The sequence below is a fragment of the Somniosus microcephalus genome, chromosome 18, assembly GCF_052327205.1.
Source record: "Somniosus microcephalus isolate GS21.2 chromosome 18, FLI_Smic_1.0, whole genome shotgun sequence".
Lineage (NCBI taxonomy): Eukaryota > Metazoa > Chordata > Chondrichthyes > Squaliformes > Somniosidae > Somniosus > Somniosus microcephalus.
Genome location: NC_141004.1, coordinates 10,861,944 through 10,877,405, shown reverse-complemented (window position 1 = coordinate 10,877,405; position 15,462 = coordinate 10,861,944). Strand labels below are relative to the sequence as shown.

The following is a 15,462-nucleotide window of genomic DNA, read 5'->3' as shown; positions in this document are numbered from 1 at the left end:
CGGGTCCTCGAGAAGAAAGCTACGGGCCGCCCCGCCTGGTTGAGGGTGGCCGCCAAGGCAAAGTCAGACGCATCACTTTCCACTTGAAAGGAAGTGTTCTCGTCCACTGCCTGTAGCGTGGCCCGCTCAATATCCTGCTTAATGCTTTTGAAGGCGGCGTGGGCCTCAGCAGAGAGCAGAAAAGAGGATGCTTTCAAGAGGGGGCGGGCTTTGTCGGAGTAATTGGGGACCCATTGGGCATAATAAGAAAATAACCCCAGGCACCTTTTCAGGGCTTTGGGAGTGTTGGGCAGGGGGAGCTCCCGTAGGGGGCGCAATCGGTCGGGGTCTGGCCCGATTTCCCCATTCTCCACCACGCTGCCTAGTATGCAGAGGCGCGTGGTGTTGAAAACGCACTTGTCCTCGTTGTAAGTGAGGTTGAGTTTTTGTGCGGTTTTCAGGAACCTCTCGAGGTTCGAGTCGTGATCCTGCTGGTTGTGACCGCAGATGGTGACGTTGTCGAGGTAGGGGAAGGTTGCCTGCAAGTGGTGGTCATCGACCATGCGGTCCATCTCCCTCTGGAAGACCGAGACCCCATTCGTCACCCCAAAGGGGACTCTGAGGAATTGGTAGAGGCGTCCGTTCGCCTCGAAGGCGGTGTACGGGCGGTCCTCTGGTCTGATAGGGAGCTGGTGGTACGCTGACTTGAGGTCGATGGTGGAGAACACCCGGTATTGGGCGATTTGGTTCACCATCTCGGATATGCGGGGTAGCGGGTAGGCATCTAGCTGGGTGTATAGATTAACCGTCTGGCTATAATCTATCACCATCCGCTTCTTCTCGCTACCCCTCACCACCACCACTTGGGCGCGCCACGGGTTGTTGCTGCGTTCGATAATGCGCTCCTTCAGGAGCCTGTCTACCTCGGTCGCGATAAACCGCTTGTCCTCCCAGCTGTACCTCCTGCTTTTGGTCGCTATTGGCCGGCAGTTGGGAGTAAGGTTCGCGAATAGCGAAGGCGGCTTTACCTTCAGGGTAGCCAGACTGCACACTGTGAGGGGCGGCTGGGACCCACCGTAATTGAGCATGATGCTTTGGCATAGTGGTTAGCACTGTTGCCTCACAGCACCAAAGACCCGGGTTCGAATCTGGCCTCGGGCGACTGTCTGTGTGGAGTTTGCACATTCTCCCCGTGTTTGCGTGGGTTTTCTCCGGGTGCTCCGGTTTCCTCCCACAGTCCAAAGATGTGCGGGTTAGGTTGATTGGCTATGATAAATTGACCCTTAGTGTTAGGGGGATTAAATACGTGGGGTTACAGGGATAGGGTGGGATATGTGTTGGTGTAGGGGTTACGGGGATCGGGTGGGATATGTGTCGGTGCAGGCTCGATGGGCCGAAATGGCCTCTATCTGCACTGTGGGGTTTCTGTGATTCTGTGAGGATCACGCTCGCACATAGATTCTTCATGATTAGTCATTTAAAATTATCGTATACAGTTCCGTTAACGGACAATTGTACCGCGCAGTAACCCATAATGGTCGATGTCTGGGTTTTATCAGCCATAGAGATGGTGCCCCGAGCAGGGACCACCGTTAGAGAGAGTTGTTGTGCTAGTTCAGGGTGGATAAAACTCTCCGTGCTTCCACTGTCAATTAAACATTTAACCCCGCACCCGTTTACCTCGATGTCCACCATTGATTTGGATAGCGGGTGCGGTCTGGTCTGGTCCACTGTGACCGATGCCACTGTAGGGCCCTGATCGAGACAAGATGGCGTCCACGCTGTCTGCTCACAAGATGGTGGACCCCACGAGGTCGGGCAAGATGGCTTCTAAGATGGCCGCTCCCACGGCGCACACGCGGCGGTGGCGGGTTTTCCAGCGGGGTTCCCTCTGCACACCTTCCCGAAGTGTCCCTTCTTACCGCACTTAAAGCAGGTGGTGCCTTTCACCGGGCACAGGTTTCTGGTGTGCTTCGGCTGCCCGCAGAAGTAGCAGTTGGGGCCCCGACGCGTCGCGGCTGTCGTAGGGCTTCTGGGGGGAGAGCGGGGCCCCGACGGTGTCGGGCTGCCGGGCGGGGAAGATGCCTTCCAAGATGGCGGCACCCTTGGTGCACACGTGGCGGCGTGGGCGGCGTGGGCCGAAGAGTAGGCGTCCGAGTTTCTCTGGGCCACATCCAGGGATCGCGCTGTGTCCACAGCCTGTTTCAGGTCCAATCCCGTTTTTTCCAGTAGTCTCTGCCGGATGTAAGTGGAGCTGAGGCCTGCGATAAAGGCATCACGAACAAGCTCGTCAGTGTACACTGCGGCTTTTACATCTTGGCACTTGCAGTCTTTGCCAAGCGTTTTCAGGGTGACTAGGAACTCATCCAACGATTCCCCAGGTCGCTGTGTGCGAGTAGCGAGCAGATGCCTTGCGTACACCTCGTTCGTAGGCTGCTGCTAATGTGCCTTTAGGATGTCACAGGCGGCCGGGTACGTCTCGGCGTCTTGGATGAGGGGGTAAACCCGGTGGCTTACCCAATTCCGCAGGATTCCGAGTTTCATACTTTCAGCGTCCGTAGCACCTGTGATGGCTGCGGAATTGTCCAGGAAGAATTCCATACACTTAAACCAGTGTCCGAATCGTGCCGATGCGTCCGAAGCATGCGGGTCCAAATCCAAACGTTCGGGTTTCAAGAGTTGGTCCATTGTGTTGAAAATTGAGTTAATAAAATTGATGTGCCTCAATGAATCTGAGACTCAATGTTAACGGAACAAAGCAAGGCTTTTATTAACTCAGAAAGTAATACACATTGGAGAAGTGTCTCTCATCCAGAGATCTGCTGTACTGTCTGAGAGACACGCTGGGACTTGCTTAAGTAGGGGCCAGGTATGGGCGGAGCCCTACACACAATACAATCCAGGTAAGGAAATGAAACTGAAACTAAACTAAACACAGAGAATACAGTGCCTGATGAATGGCATATTTCATCACAAGCCTGTTTCTGGATTTTCAAATTATTTAGTTGTGTTTCTCTTGTTAAAATTCATTATCACAAGCTCCCTCCAATACATCAGCTGTCCAGTGTCACACGTGATCCATACGATGCAGGAAGATCCCAGTTTCGAGCCTTGCTGCACTGAGTCAGTGCGGTGATAGGGACTGTAGGACTGGCCGCACTGAGTTCCTTATCCTAATCACCGCCCAGCTGAAAAGTGCGCGTGTGTGCGCGTGTGTGTGTGCACGCTTGTCCATGTGTGTGTGCACGCTTGTCCATGTGTGTGTGCACGCTTGTCCATGTGTGTGTGCACGCTTGTCCATGTGTTTGTGTATGCTTGTCCGTGTGTAATTGGAGAAGACAGGACATCTTAGGAAAGGGAAAGAGAATAACCCAGAGTTCCTGGTCCTGATCACTACCCAAAGTATGTGTGCATGCATGTGTGTGTGCATGTGTGTGCGTGCACGGGTTTGTGAACATTTTTGTGCGTGTGTGTGCGTGTGCACGTGTGTACTTATGCACATGTGTATGTATATGTGCGCGCATGTGAGTGTGCTTGTGCACTTTTGTGTGTGAGTGTGCACGTTGGTGTGTAGATTTGTGCTTGTACACGTGTGTGTCCATGTCCGCATGTGTATATGTGTGCGTGCACACACATGTTTAACGGCATAGGCTCCCTCAGTGTCTATTGACAGTCACAAGTGAAGGACGCCTCTTTGGGGTGAGGTGCTGGAAATCGGAATTGGCTCCTGGAGCCATGACTCAGCATGTCCCAGCATGACCCAGCATGTCCCAGCATGTCTCAGCCTGACCCAGCATGTCCCAGCATGACCCAGCATGTCCCAGCATGACCCAGCATGTCCCAGCATAACCCAGCATGTCCCGACATGACCCAGCATGACCCGACATGACCCAGCATGTCCCAGCATGACCCGACATGTCCCAGCATGACCCGACATGTCCCAGCATGACTCAGCATGACTCAGCATCTTCAATCGAGAAGTGAAAACAGGGTGAGGAAAAACTAAAGTTCAATAACAAAATATCAACTTGTACTGCGCTGTGAACTCTGTGCTTTATATTCATGGTGTGGAGATGCTGGTGTTGGACTGGGGTGGACAAATGTAAGAAGTCACACAACACCAGGTTATAGTCCAACAGTTTTATTTGAAATCACAAGCTTTCGGAGCGCTGCTCCTTCGTCCGGTGAAGGAGCAGCGCTCCGAAAGCTTGTGATTTCAAATAAAACTGTTGGACTATAACCTGGTGTTGTGTGACTTCTTACATTCGTGCTTTATAGTGGTAGGTATATTCTTTATAATTTCATTCTCACTTATAAACCGATTAAAGTCCATTTTCTACAATAGGACAAGATGGATTGGGAAGCTAAAACAGACTCAGAGCTCTCAGGGGAGGTGGCTATCTCTGGCTAAACATCTCCTGATTCATTCTATGTTCTAGTCTTAATAAAATCTATAGACAACGCAAATAGAAAGCGAGAGCCAGTGAGAACAGAATAGTATGTTAATGGTGTTCATTAGTGCTTATTATTCCTATTTCTCTACACAGTCCCCGCCACTTAACGCGATTTGCCCGCTGCGCGCGTTGGGCGATTTACACTTACAGTTGTGGTGTTGCTGAGATAACGAGTACTTTAATGGTCATCATCCCATACTGGTTCCAGGCACAAAGAATACAAGCTTGGCATCACCTCTGAATTCTTCTTGATATGCCTCCTCTTTAACTCTTCTGAAACTTAATGATGTCCTGCAATTTAGGTTTCCCTTAGTTTCCCACTAGTTTATGGGTCATGGCAGGCTGTAAACACCCAACCTTCCAGTCAGATAGTGGAAAAACTCTTTTGAAGTGTGATTGACCTGTAAGTACTGGATCGCTGTGTAGCATCTTCTCAAGTCAATGTGTTTGCAAACAGATCAAAGAGCTTAACTTTGTCCTTCATTCATCCAGTCTATTCTCAGTTCATAATTTATTCATTTATCGTCCGTGTAGATATACTAATTGATCTCTTGTGGCATTGCACCCAGGGAGTGAAGATCAAATGTAGTCTTTAGCTGAAAGTAGATTACAGAGGAACATCGGAACATAGGAACAGGAGGAGGCCATTCAGCCCCACGAGCCTGTTCCGCCCATTCAGTTAACATAAGAACATAAGAAGTAGGAGCAGGAGTAGGCCATACGGCCCCTCGGGCCTGCTCCGCCATTCAATAGGATCATGGCTGATCCGAATCTAGACTCATGTCCACTTCCCTGCCCTCTCCCCGTAACCCCTAATTCCCTTATCTGCTAGGAAACTGTCTATCTCCATTTTAAATTTATTTAATGTTGCAGCTTCCACAACTTTCTGGGGTAGCAAATTCCATAGATTTACTACCCTCTGAGTGAAGAAGTTTCTCCTCATCTCAGTTTTGAAAGCGCAGCCCCTTATTCTTAGATTATGCCCCCTAGTTCTAGTCTCACCCATCAGTGGAAACATGCTCCCCGCATCCACCCGATCAAGCCCCCTCACAATCTTATATGTTTCGATAAGATCGCCTCTCATTCTTCTGAACTCCAATGAGTAGAGTCCCAACCTACTCAACCTTTCCTCATACGTCAACCCCCTCATCTCCGGAATCAACCGAGTGAACCTTCTCTGAACCGCCTCGAGAGCAAGTATATCTTAAATATGGAAACCAAAACTGCACGCAGTATTCCAGGTGTGGCCTCACCAATACCTTGTATAACTGCAGCAAGACTTCCCTGTTTTTAAACTCCATCCCCCTTGCAATAAAAGCCAAGATTCCATTGGCCTTCCTGATCACCTGCTGCACCTGCATACTAACTTTGTGTGTTTCATGCACCAGGACCCCCAGATCCCTTTGTACTGTAGCACTTTGCAGTTAGATCATTGCTGATCTGTACCTTAACTCCATCTACCTGGCTTGGTTCCGTAACCTTTAACACCCTTACCTAACAAAAATCTATCAATCTCAGTTTTGAAATTTTCAATTGACCCCCGGCCTCAACAACTTTTTGGGGGAGAGAGTTCCAGATTTCCACTACCGCTTGTGTGAAGAAGTGTTTCCAGACATCACCCCTGAACGGCCTGGCTCTAATTTTAAGGTTGTGCCCCCTTGTTCAGGACTCCCCCCACCAGAGGAAATAGTTTCTCTCGATCTACCCTATCAACTCTTTTAATTATCTTAAACAGCTCAATTAGATCACCCATTAATCTCCTATACTCGAGGGAATACATGCCCAGTCTATGTGGACTAAGGATTAATTGGACTCAGATGTACAGATGTAATAACCAGGCTCTCTTGGTGCAGTACACAGTCGAATGCTGACTTGAAATCGAGGAAAGCTACTCTCAATATTCCTCTGGATCTCAGCTCTTGCATCCATGTCTGGATCAAGACAGCGATGAGGTCTGGAGATGGGTTGTTCTGGTGGAACGTGAAAGGAGTGTTGGCGAGCAGGTTATTGATGAGTAATGTTGTTTGATAGCGTTGTTTATGACTCCTTCCATCACGTTACCGAGATTGGGAGCAGGGTGACGGGGCAGTAGTTGTCCAGGTTAGATTTGCCCTGCTCTTTGTGGATTGGTGGATATACCTGGACAATTTTTCACATTGTTAGTTAGATGCCAGTTTCCCAACTGCAATGGAATAACTTAGCTGGAGAACACAGGAACACAGGAGCAGGAGGAGGCCATTGAGCCCCTTGAGCCTGTTCCACCATTCAATGAGATCATGGCTGATCTGCGACCTAACTCCATATACCCGCCTTTGCCCCATATCCCTTAATACCTTTGGTTAACAAAAATCTAGCAATCTCAGAATTAAAATTAACAACTGATCTAGCATCAATTGCCGTTTGCGGAAGAGAGTTTCAAACTTCTACCACCCTTTGTGTGTAGAAGTGTTTCTGAAATTCACTCCTGAAAGGTCTGGCTCTAATTTTTAGACTATGTCCCTTAGCCCTAGAATCCCCAACCAGCGGAAATAGTTTCTCTCTATCTACCCTATCTGTTCCCCTTAATATCTTGAAAACTTTGATCAAATCACCCCTTAACCTTCTAAATTCTAGTGGGGGTGGGCGCGGGGGGGCGGTGGGGGGCTAGTTCTGGTTTGCAGGTCTTCAGCCCTACAGTGAAATTTTGTATCGGAAAAAGGAAGGGAAGGGAAGAGATAAAAAAATCCAAAACTAAAACTGCCTTCTTAAAGTTCAGTTTATGTATCATGAAAAAATATAGGGTGAGGATAGTCTGGCAGTGGTTACAAAGATGCAGTGTAACCTCAGGAGTTGAGATGATGGTTATGATGAAACAATATGATGGTGAATTGCAACCAATCGGAGCTCCTTCCTATTTCTTGCTTTCCTTACTAATGTGTCTGAATTACAATGCTCAGATTAATACTTGGAATTCAAAATTGTACAACTGATGGTTTTTTTTGTCTTCTGTTGGTCTTGTAGGGATTGGCCTACATGTTGGATGATCCCCTCTTATCAGTCCGAACATCTGCTTCTACCAAGGTACATCTTTCTTCTTTTCTCAGTTAAGCCTCAGTGCATGAGTTGCTACATCATGTTCCCTGGTACCCTGTCTTTGTGACTACCCCTGTGGTGTGATTGTTCCGCCAGTGTTTTCCCCCAGTGCTTTTGGTGACTGTGTTTTGTGTGACTTTGCCAATCTCCAAGGGATCATTCTAACGAGAGCCTCTGCTCACTGTGTCTTAGTTAAAGGGTTTTAAAGAATTGGTATTATTTTGGGAAATGATGCAGTGATACATTCTACTGTGTTTATAAACAACAACAACTTGCATTTATATAGCGCCTTTAACGTAGCAAAACGTCCCAAGGCGCTTCACAGGAGCGATTATCGGACACAAATCTGACACCGAGCCACATAAGGAGATATTAGGGCAGGTGACCAAAAGCTTGGTCAAAGAGGTCGGTTTTAAGGAGCATCTTAAAGGAGGAGAGAGAGAGGCGGAGAGGTTTAGGGAGGGAATTCCAGAGCTTACAGCCCAGGCGGCTGAAGGCACGGCCACCAATGATGGAGCGATTAAAATCGGACATGCACAAGAGGCCAGAATTGGAGGAGCGCAGAGATCTCGGGGGGGTTGTCGGGTGGCCGGTGCCCGTGAAACTTTACCCCAACAAGATTTAGCACAGTTGGGAGATGAGAGCAGAAAACTGGGGAGGGCAAACAACAGAAAGAGCAAGGAGAGGACACTCAATGTATCTGCCCAACATTCATGCATTCTATTGGAAATTGTCCTCCTTAATGAACAATCAAAGAGCGCGATCTTTTGTCTCTGTATAAAATGTCTTCATTTTCTTCAGTGTGTTGTTGCCTGAAAGGATTGGAGGCCATGTCAGGAATTCTCTACTTTACGGGTTAGAAAGCAAAGTCGCTTATTAACACAAATCCACTTTTGACATATTTTTGCACTGAATGACTGATCTGGAAACTCCAAATTTTTTGGGTGCTAAATTCGGTTACGCCCCGTTTTGAGGGCGGTAACCGAATTAGCGCTGGAGATTTAGCGCCCAGCGCAGAGGCACCGCCCCGGCCGCTAAATTCGGCTTACCAAATCGGCAAGGAAGTTGTGCGCTATCTCGGGCGCTCCACTTCCTCTCAGGGCAGTGTCGGGGGCACAAAGTGCGGTAATGCCGGAGCGCTGTGCGCCCACTCCACCTAGCGCTGATGCGTTTCACCGCCCCTCCCCTTCCGTTAAAGGGGAGTGATGCCGCGATCTCTGCAGGGCCTCCGATGGCCCACACTATCCCACCAGGGCTGCGCGGTGCCGGGCTGCGCGATGGCGGCCACGGACCACGCCAAGGGCTGCCAGGGCGGGCTGACCTGGAGGTCGGCCAAAAGATGGAAATGGCGGCGTGGGTCGCAGCCGCACCTCACCTTTAATTACCGCACCGCCAGCGGAGTGCGGCCCGGTTCGCGATCCGCGAGGCTGGCACTGACATCACCCGCGGTAGCCTCGCGGGGTGCAGCCGAATTTCTGCCGGAGGGGCGGTAAGCGGCCGCATTGCACAGCAATGGCGTCATCGGCGGCAGCGCAGCAGACCAGGGCGCTACCGGCGGGGGCACGGCGCTATCGGGTAACGCCTCAGCTCAGCAACGCCCCGCCAAATTTCTCTTTGTGCCCTAATAGCGATCCCCGGCGGCGCTAAAGGCAGGCGCAAAGGAGCCAAATTACGCGGCCTATGCGTTCAGCTCTTGGCACGTTCAATAAGGAGGAAAAGTTTGTGAGTTTACGCTCCCAGTGCAGAGTCTCACACAACAGACAATCGAGTACAGAGGTTAGGGTACGCAACCCATGGGCCATCACAATTAATAACCAGAAATCAGGGGGGACGCACCCCGATACAGCCTGACGTAAGAAAACTACTAGGCACTTGGTCTAAGTATTAAACAAGGCTTTAATCAACTGTTTTTCAAGATGGAGGTCTAGTTGTGTCCTTCACTAGTTCCTGTTAAAGAATGTCCTGAGCAAGCTGGGCCCTTGCCCAAGTATTTATACGCTCCCTGGGCAGCGCCACCAGCAGGCCGCCCAGTATCATTTCATAAGTCATTTCCACATGAATGACAAGATTCATGTCACAGCCCATTGAGCAAAGTTCCACATCAGGAGCAATAACTCATCAAATGTATCCTGGATTGTTATGCGGCATCACTGCTAGCATTCATAGTATCAGCATAGAAACAGGCCATTCGGCCCTTCGTGTCTGTGCCGGCTCTTTGGTCGAGCTCTCCAATTAATCCCACCCCCACCCCCCCCAACCCCGCTCTTTCCCCATAACCCTATATTTTTTCACTTTCAAATATTTCTCCAATTCTCTTTTGAAAGTTACTATTGAATCTGCTTCCACCGGCCTTTCAGGCAGCGCATTCCAGATCACAACAACTCGCTACGTAAAAAAATCTCTCTTCATCTCTCTCTTTGTTTTTTTTTTGGCAATTATCTTAAAGTCCCATAAAGGGGTATATACTGAATTATTCCAAACTATGTAAATTAGTGAAAGTACACTGAAAATAGATATTAGGAAGAAAGTCTTCAGAGAGCGATGGAGACTTGGAATAATCTGCCAAACATGTTGGGGAAGAGCATAACTAGAGGCCATCAATATAAGATAGTCACCAAGAAATCCAATAGGGAATTCAGAAGAAACTTCTTTACCCAGAGAGTGGTGAGAATGTGGAACTCGCTACCACAGGGAGTGGTTGAGGCGAATAGTATAGATGCATTTAAGGGGAGGCTGGACAAACATATGAGGGAGAAGGGAATAGAGGGTTATGCTGATAGATTTAGATGAGAAAAGATGGGAGGGGGCTCGAGTGGAGTATAAACGCCGGCATGGACTGGTGGGGCCGAATGGCCTGTTTCTGTGCCGTATATCCGATGTAATCCTATGTAAATAAAAACATTAGGTAGTTCAATCTTTGACATTTGGCCCAACAGGCCTGCACTTTATTGAGTGATCTCAATCCTATCTTTGCACCTTATTCTTCAATGCCTCTTTCTCCAGAAACTTATCTACTCGTCCCATGAATCCATTCTGTATGCTTCAGCAGTCTTCCATGATAACTTGTTCCAGATAGCTATAACCCTTTGAGTGAAATAATTCTGTGTGAATTCCCTTGTACTTTTATTTCTTAATTTGTTTTAAGACTTTATAGAGGCGGAGGCAGGAGCTTTCTAGTATTTCATTTCATAAGAACATAAGAAATAGGAGCAGGAGTAGGCCATTCGGCCCTTTGAGCCTGTTCCACCATTCAATAAGATCATGGCTGATCTTCTACCTCAACTCCACTTTCCCACCCGATCCCTATATCCCTTATTTCCCTTAGTTCCTCTCTCTGCCTTGAATATACTCAACGACTGAGCATCCACAGCCCTCTGGGGTAGAGAATTCCAAAGATTCACAACCCTCTGAGTGAAGAAATTTCTCCTCATCTCAGTCCTAAATGGCCGACCCCTTATTCTGTGACTGTGACCCCGTATTCTAGACTCTGAGGGAGGTGCCGTCTTTCGGATGAAATGTTAAACCGAGGCCCCGTCTGCTCTCTCAGATGGACGTAAAAGATCCCACGGCACTACTTTGAAGAAGAGCAGGGGAGTTCTCCCCAGTGTTCTGGCCAATATTTATCCCTCAACTAACATCACTAAAACAGATTATTTGCTCATTATCACATTGCTGTTTGTGGGGGCTTGCTGTGAGAAAATTGGCTGCCGCGTTTCCCACATTACAACAGTGACTACACTTCAAAAAAGTACTTCATTGGCTGTAAAGTGCTTTGGGATGATCTGAGGCCGTGAAAGGTGCTAGAGAAATGCAAGTCCTTTCAAATGTTGTGCAGGTTACATTGTTGCAATAGAGACGTATTTCCAAGTTTGAAGCTAAGGCCATTGTTGGCCCATAGGCTTGCTCTGCATCTACCTGCCCCTCAGAGCTTTCAGGTTGGCATTGGGTGCCTGAAATGGACAGAGTACATTACCCAGCTCCAGCATCACTCATCATGACAAACACAAAAATATTCACGTACACATGAAGCCACACATTAACCTTTGTGTAAGAATGTCAGAAGCCAAGGCTTCTTCAGCAGCACCTCACAAACCCGCGACCTCCACCTAGAAGGACAAGGGCAGCAGGCGCATGGGAACACCACCACCTCCAAGTTCCCCTCCAAGTCACACACCATCCTGACTTAGAAATATATCGGCTGTTTCTCCATCGTCGCTGGGTCAAAATCCTGGAACTCCCTCCCTAACAGCACTGTGGGAGCACCTTCACCACACGGGACTGCAGCGGTTCAAGAAGGCGACTCACCACCACCTTCTAAAGGGTCAATTAGGGATGGGTGATAAATGCTGGCTTTGCCAGTGACGCCCACATCCCATAAGCAAATTTTTAAAAATTACAACCTCGGACCTGGATTGAATGCAGTTTATTATTCCATTGCCCGTATTTTCCGGGGCCTATGGGTGCATACACAGCACCCGTAAGGGCCCCGCAAGATCTGGCTTTCCACGTGCGAAGCGCATGCGTGAAAACCCGGAACTTGCGTCCGTCAAGAATCTTCTTGACAGATCGTAGCCATCCCCGGATAAATGGACATCCGTGGGCGGAGGGTCGGGCTATTTGCCCAACTACTGCCCAGCGAAGGCTCGTGAAATTCTGACGCCAGGTGTAAGGCCTGCGTTTACCAATATAAGAGTTTAAATGAATGTAAAAATAATCTTTTACAAATTATTTAAACATTAAAACACCTGTAAAATAAGGTACAGTTATTTTTACCCCTTTAAAACGTTTACAGTTATTTTTCAAAAAATTAAATTTTGGGGCTGATTTTATCAATGGGGACGTGATGGAAGCGGGACTGCTGCTTGTCAGGTTTTAGTCCCGCCTCCATCGACGCCTGGCCAACCCACGCTTTTTTCCATTGATTGGCCTTGTTAAGCCCACCCAGCGGGCTTAGCCAGCACATTAAGGGGAAGCCGGTTACAGAGAACGTCAGCATATGATGTTTCATCTGTCAAAAATTTTTGACAGATGTATTGTCATCGTATTGACAATCTCTGTTCTTTGGTGAGTCCTTGTACTCAAGACTCACTTAGAAAGCCTTCCTGAGCAGAAAGCAGAAGGTTGCAGCATTTAAGAATGCAGCGGCCATTCTGCTTTCTCTGCCGGTGAGATGAGGCAGCTCCGCAGCCTAAAGGGATGAAGCCTGGAGGAAGAAGCAAAGGTAAGTAATCTTATTAAAACACTTTACATTCACCTCACACACTTACCTCTCCACACATGCACCCATCACTCACCTGCACACCGGACATCTCGGCCCCTCCGACCCCCGCAGACCGACGGCTCGCCTCGCTGACCCTGCCGAGGTTCGGAGCCATCGGGAAGCCCACACTTTATGGCTGAAAATAGGGATGAGCCAAAAAACTGCCCGTTAACTACCTGTTAACCGGCAGCTAATTGGCACTAATCCCCTTCCCGCCTCGGGGAGGCGGGACCCGGCGCGGGTCGGGTACCCGCCTCCTGGGAAGATGGTACGGAGGCGGGTTGAGGGCGGGATGGGTACCCGCTCCCAGATGCTGCCATTTTCCCGGCAGTCCCGCCTCCATACCCGCCTCCCCAGGGCTGGGAAAATCGCCCCCCAGAGTTTTAAATGTTTATTTAAATGGCATTTTAAATATGTAATTTTTTTGATTTATTTGGTATGTAAATGTGCTTTTTTATGTGATTCCCCCATTCATGCTTATGGGGAGCCCCCTTCTGTCATTGGTTGGGCCGGCCTACATGATCCCAGGGGCACTTGCCAACCGCCTGCGCCCCCCCCGGGGCACGTGGGCCTTTACGCAGCTCTACGCGCGGAGGCCCGGGAGCGCGAGCGTCCGTGGATCCCGAGGCACCAGGTAGGCCCGGATTTTATTTGCGGATGGGAGGGGTTTCCCCCGCGGGAAGCCTCCGACCACAAATTCAAGGCACCGGCCCCTGGAGTGTCGCGGTGACCCGCTCCGCCCAAAAGGTGTTCAACGTTTTTAAAAACCTATTTAATGAACCTCCTCTCACGTTTTATCAGAACCACGAGTTTCTCGATGAGCCGGTTTTCGAACATAACTGCCTGGAAGGTTCGATGCCGAATTGCCCGTCCACTCACAGCCCGTCTCTGTCCTCGGAGTCCGGCACGGCCAGCACCTGCTGCTCTCGCCGTAGCAACAAGAAGTCCACCCACCTCCCCAACTCCAGCGTGTCAGCAGCTCACCTCAGAAGTATGCAGGAGCTCAGCACCATTCATATCCAGTGCGGGGAGCAGACCTCCTTCAACACCAGGTAACATCTCCAGGGCTCGAGCTAATCATTGAGTAACAACAACAACAACTTGCATTTATACAGCACCTTTAATGTCACAGGAGCCTTTTAAGAGCAAAGGATTTGACACCGAGCCATATAAGGAGATATTAGAGCAGGTGACCAAAAGCTTGGTCAAAGAGGTAGGTTTTAAGGAGCCTCTTAAAGGAGGAAAGAGAGGTAGCGAGGCGGAGAGGTTTAGGCAGAGAAATCCAGAGCTTAGGGCCCGGGCAACAGAAGGCACGGCCACCAAGAGAGCAGGCAGCTCGTCCACTTCTACACCTTTTGCCAACAGAGCTGGACTGTAGCAGCACCACGCGAGTTGATAATCCCTGCAATTTCCACTAGAAAGAAAGACTTGCATTTCTACAGCGCCTTTCACAACCCCAGGACGTCCCAAGGCACTTCACAGGAGCGTTATCAGACAAAAATTGACACCAAGCCACATAAGGAGATGTTAGGGACAGATGACCAAAAGCTGGGTCAAAGAGGTCGGTTTTAAGGAGCGTCTTAAAGGAGGAGAGAGAGGCGGAGAGGTTTAGGGAGGGAATTCCAGAACTTAGGGCTGAAGGCAATGCTGGAGTGATTAAAATCTGGGATGTCCAAGAGGCCAGAAGTGGAGGAGTACAGGGATCTGGGAGGGTTGTAGGGATGCCCAATCCCCCTCCCCTAATTGGAGCAGGTGAATTGTACCAGAATATGTTAATGCACTCGTTGTGAATTGATGGACAAGAGGCAAGTACTTACGAGCACTCGGAGGGAAACCAATCAAAGATTATCAAGAAAGATGCAATTATTAGACCGTAATAGCAAAGACTCCGCCACCCCACAGTAACGAGGCGAAGCTGCAAAGCCAAGGAAGGTGGCGATGGGTGATTGCAGGGAGGGAGTCAAGTTTCCAGTTATTGCAAGGTTATTAACAAAAACAACAGCTTGTATTTATATAGCGCCTTTAACGTAGTAAAACGCCCCAAGTCGCCGCACGGGAGTATTTTAAGACAAAAAAAATTGACACCGATCCACAAAAGGATAAATTAGGGCAGGTGACCAAAAGCTTGGTCAAAGAGGTCGGTTTTAAGGAGCGTTTTAAAGGAGGAGAGAGAGGTAGCGAGGCGAAGAGGTTTAGGGAGGGAATTCCAGAGCTTGGGGCCTCGGCAACAGGAGGCACGACCACCAATGGTTGAGCGATTATAATATTATAAAAGGATATAGAGGCACTGGAGAAGGGGCAAAAAAGATTTTAAAGGATGATACCAGAACTGCGAGGTTATACCAATCAGGAAAGGATGAACAGGCTGGGTCTCTTTTCTCAAAAAGGGAAGGCTGAGGGGTGACCTAATAGAAGCCTTTAAAATTATGAAAGGTTTTGATAGAGTAGACACAGAGAGAATGTTTCCACTTGTGGGGAAGTTCAAAACAAGAGGTCATCAATACAAGATAGTCACCAAGAAATCCAACAGGGAATTCAGAAGAAACTTCTTTACCCAGAGAGTGGTGAGAATGTGGAACTCACTACCACAGGGAGTGGTTGCAGTGAATAGGATAGATGGATTTAAGGGGAGGCTGGACAAACATATGAGGGAGAAGGGAATAGAGGATTATGTTGATGGAGTTAGATGAGGAAAGA

At 48.9% G+C, this 15,462-nt stretch overlaps 1 protein-coding gene across 1 annotated transcript in view; it reads left to right on the top strand.

Annotated features, from left to right (window-relative positions):
• Positions 1-15,462, top strand: part of kcnd3 (potassium voltage-gated channel, Shal-related subfamily, member 3) — a 522,235-nt gene that overhangs the window by 492,024 nt on the left and 14,749 nt on the right. Inside the window, exons 5-6 of the mRNA XM_086011046.1 lie at positions 7,434-7,493; positions 13,567-13,817. Of these exons, the coding sequence (XP_085867172.1) occupies positions 7,434-7,493; positions 13,567-13,817 (311 nt within the window). The remainder of the gene's footprint in view (positions 1-7,433; positions 7,494-13,566; positions 13,818-15,462) is intronic.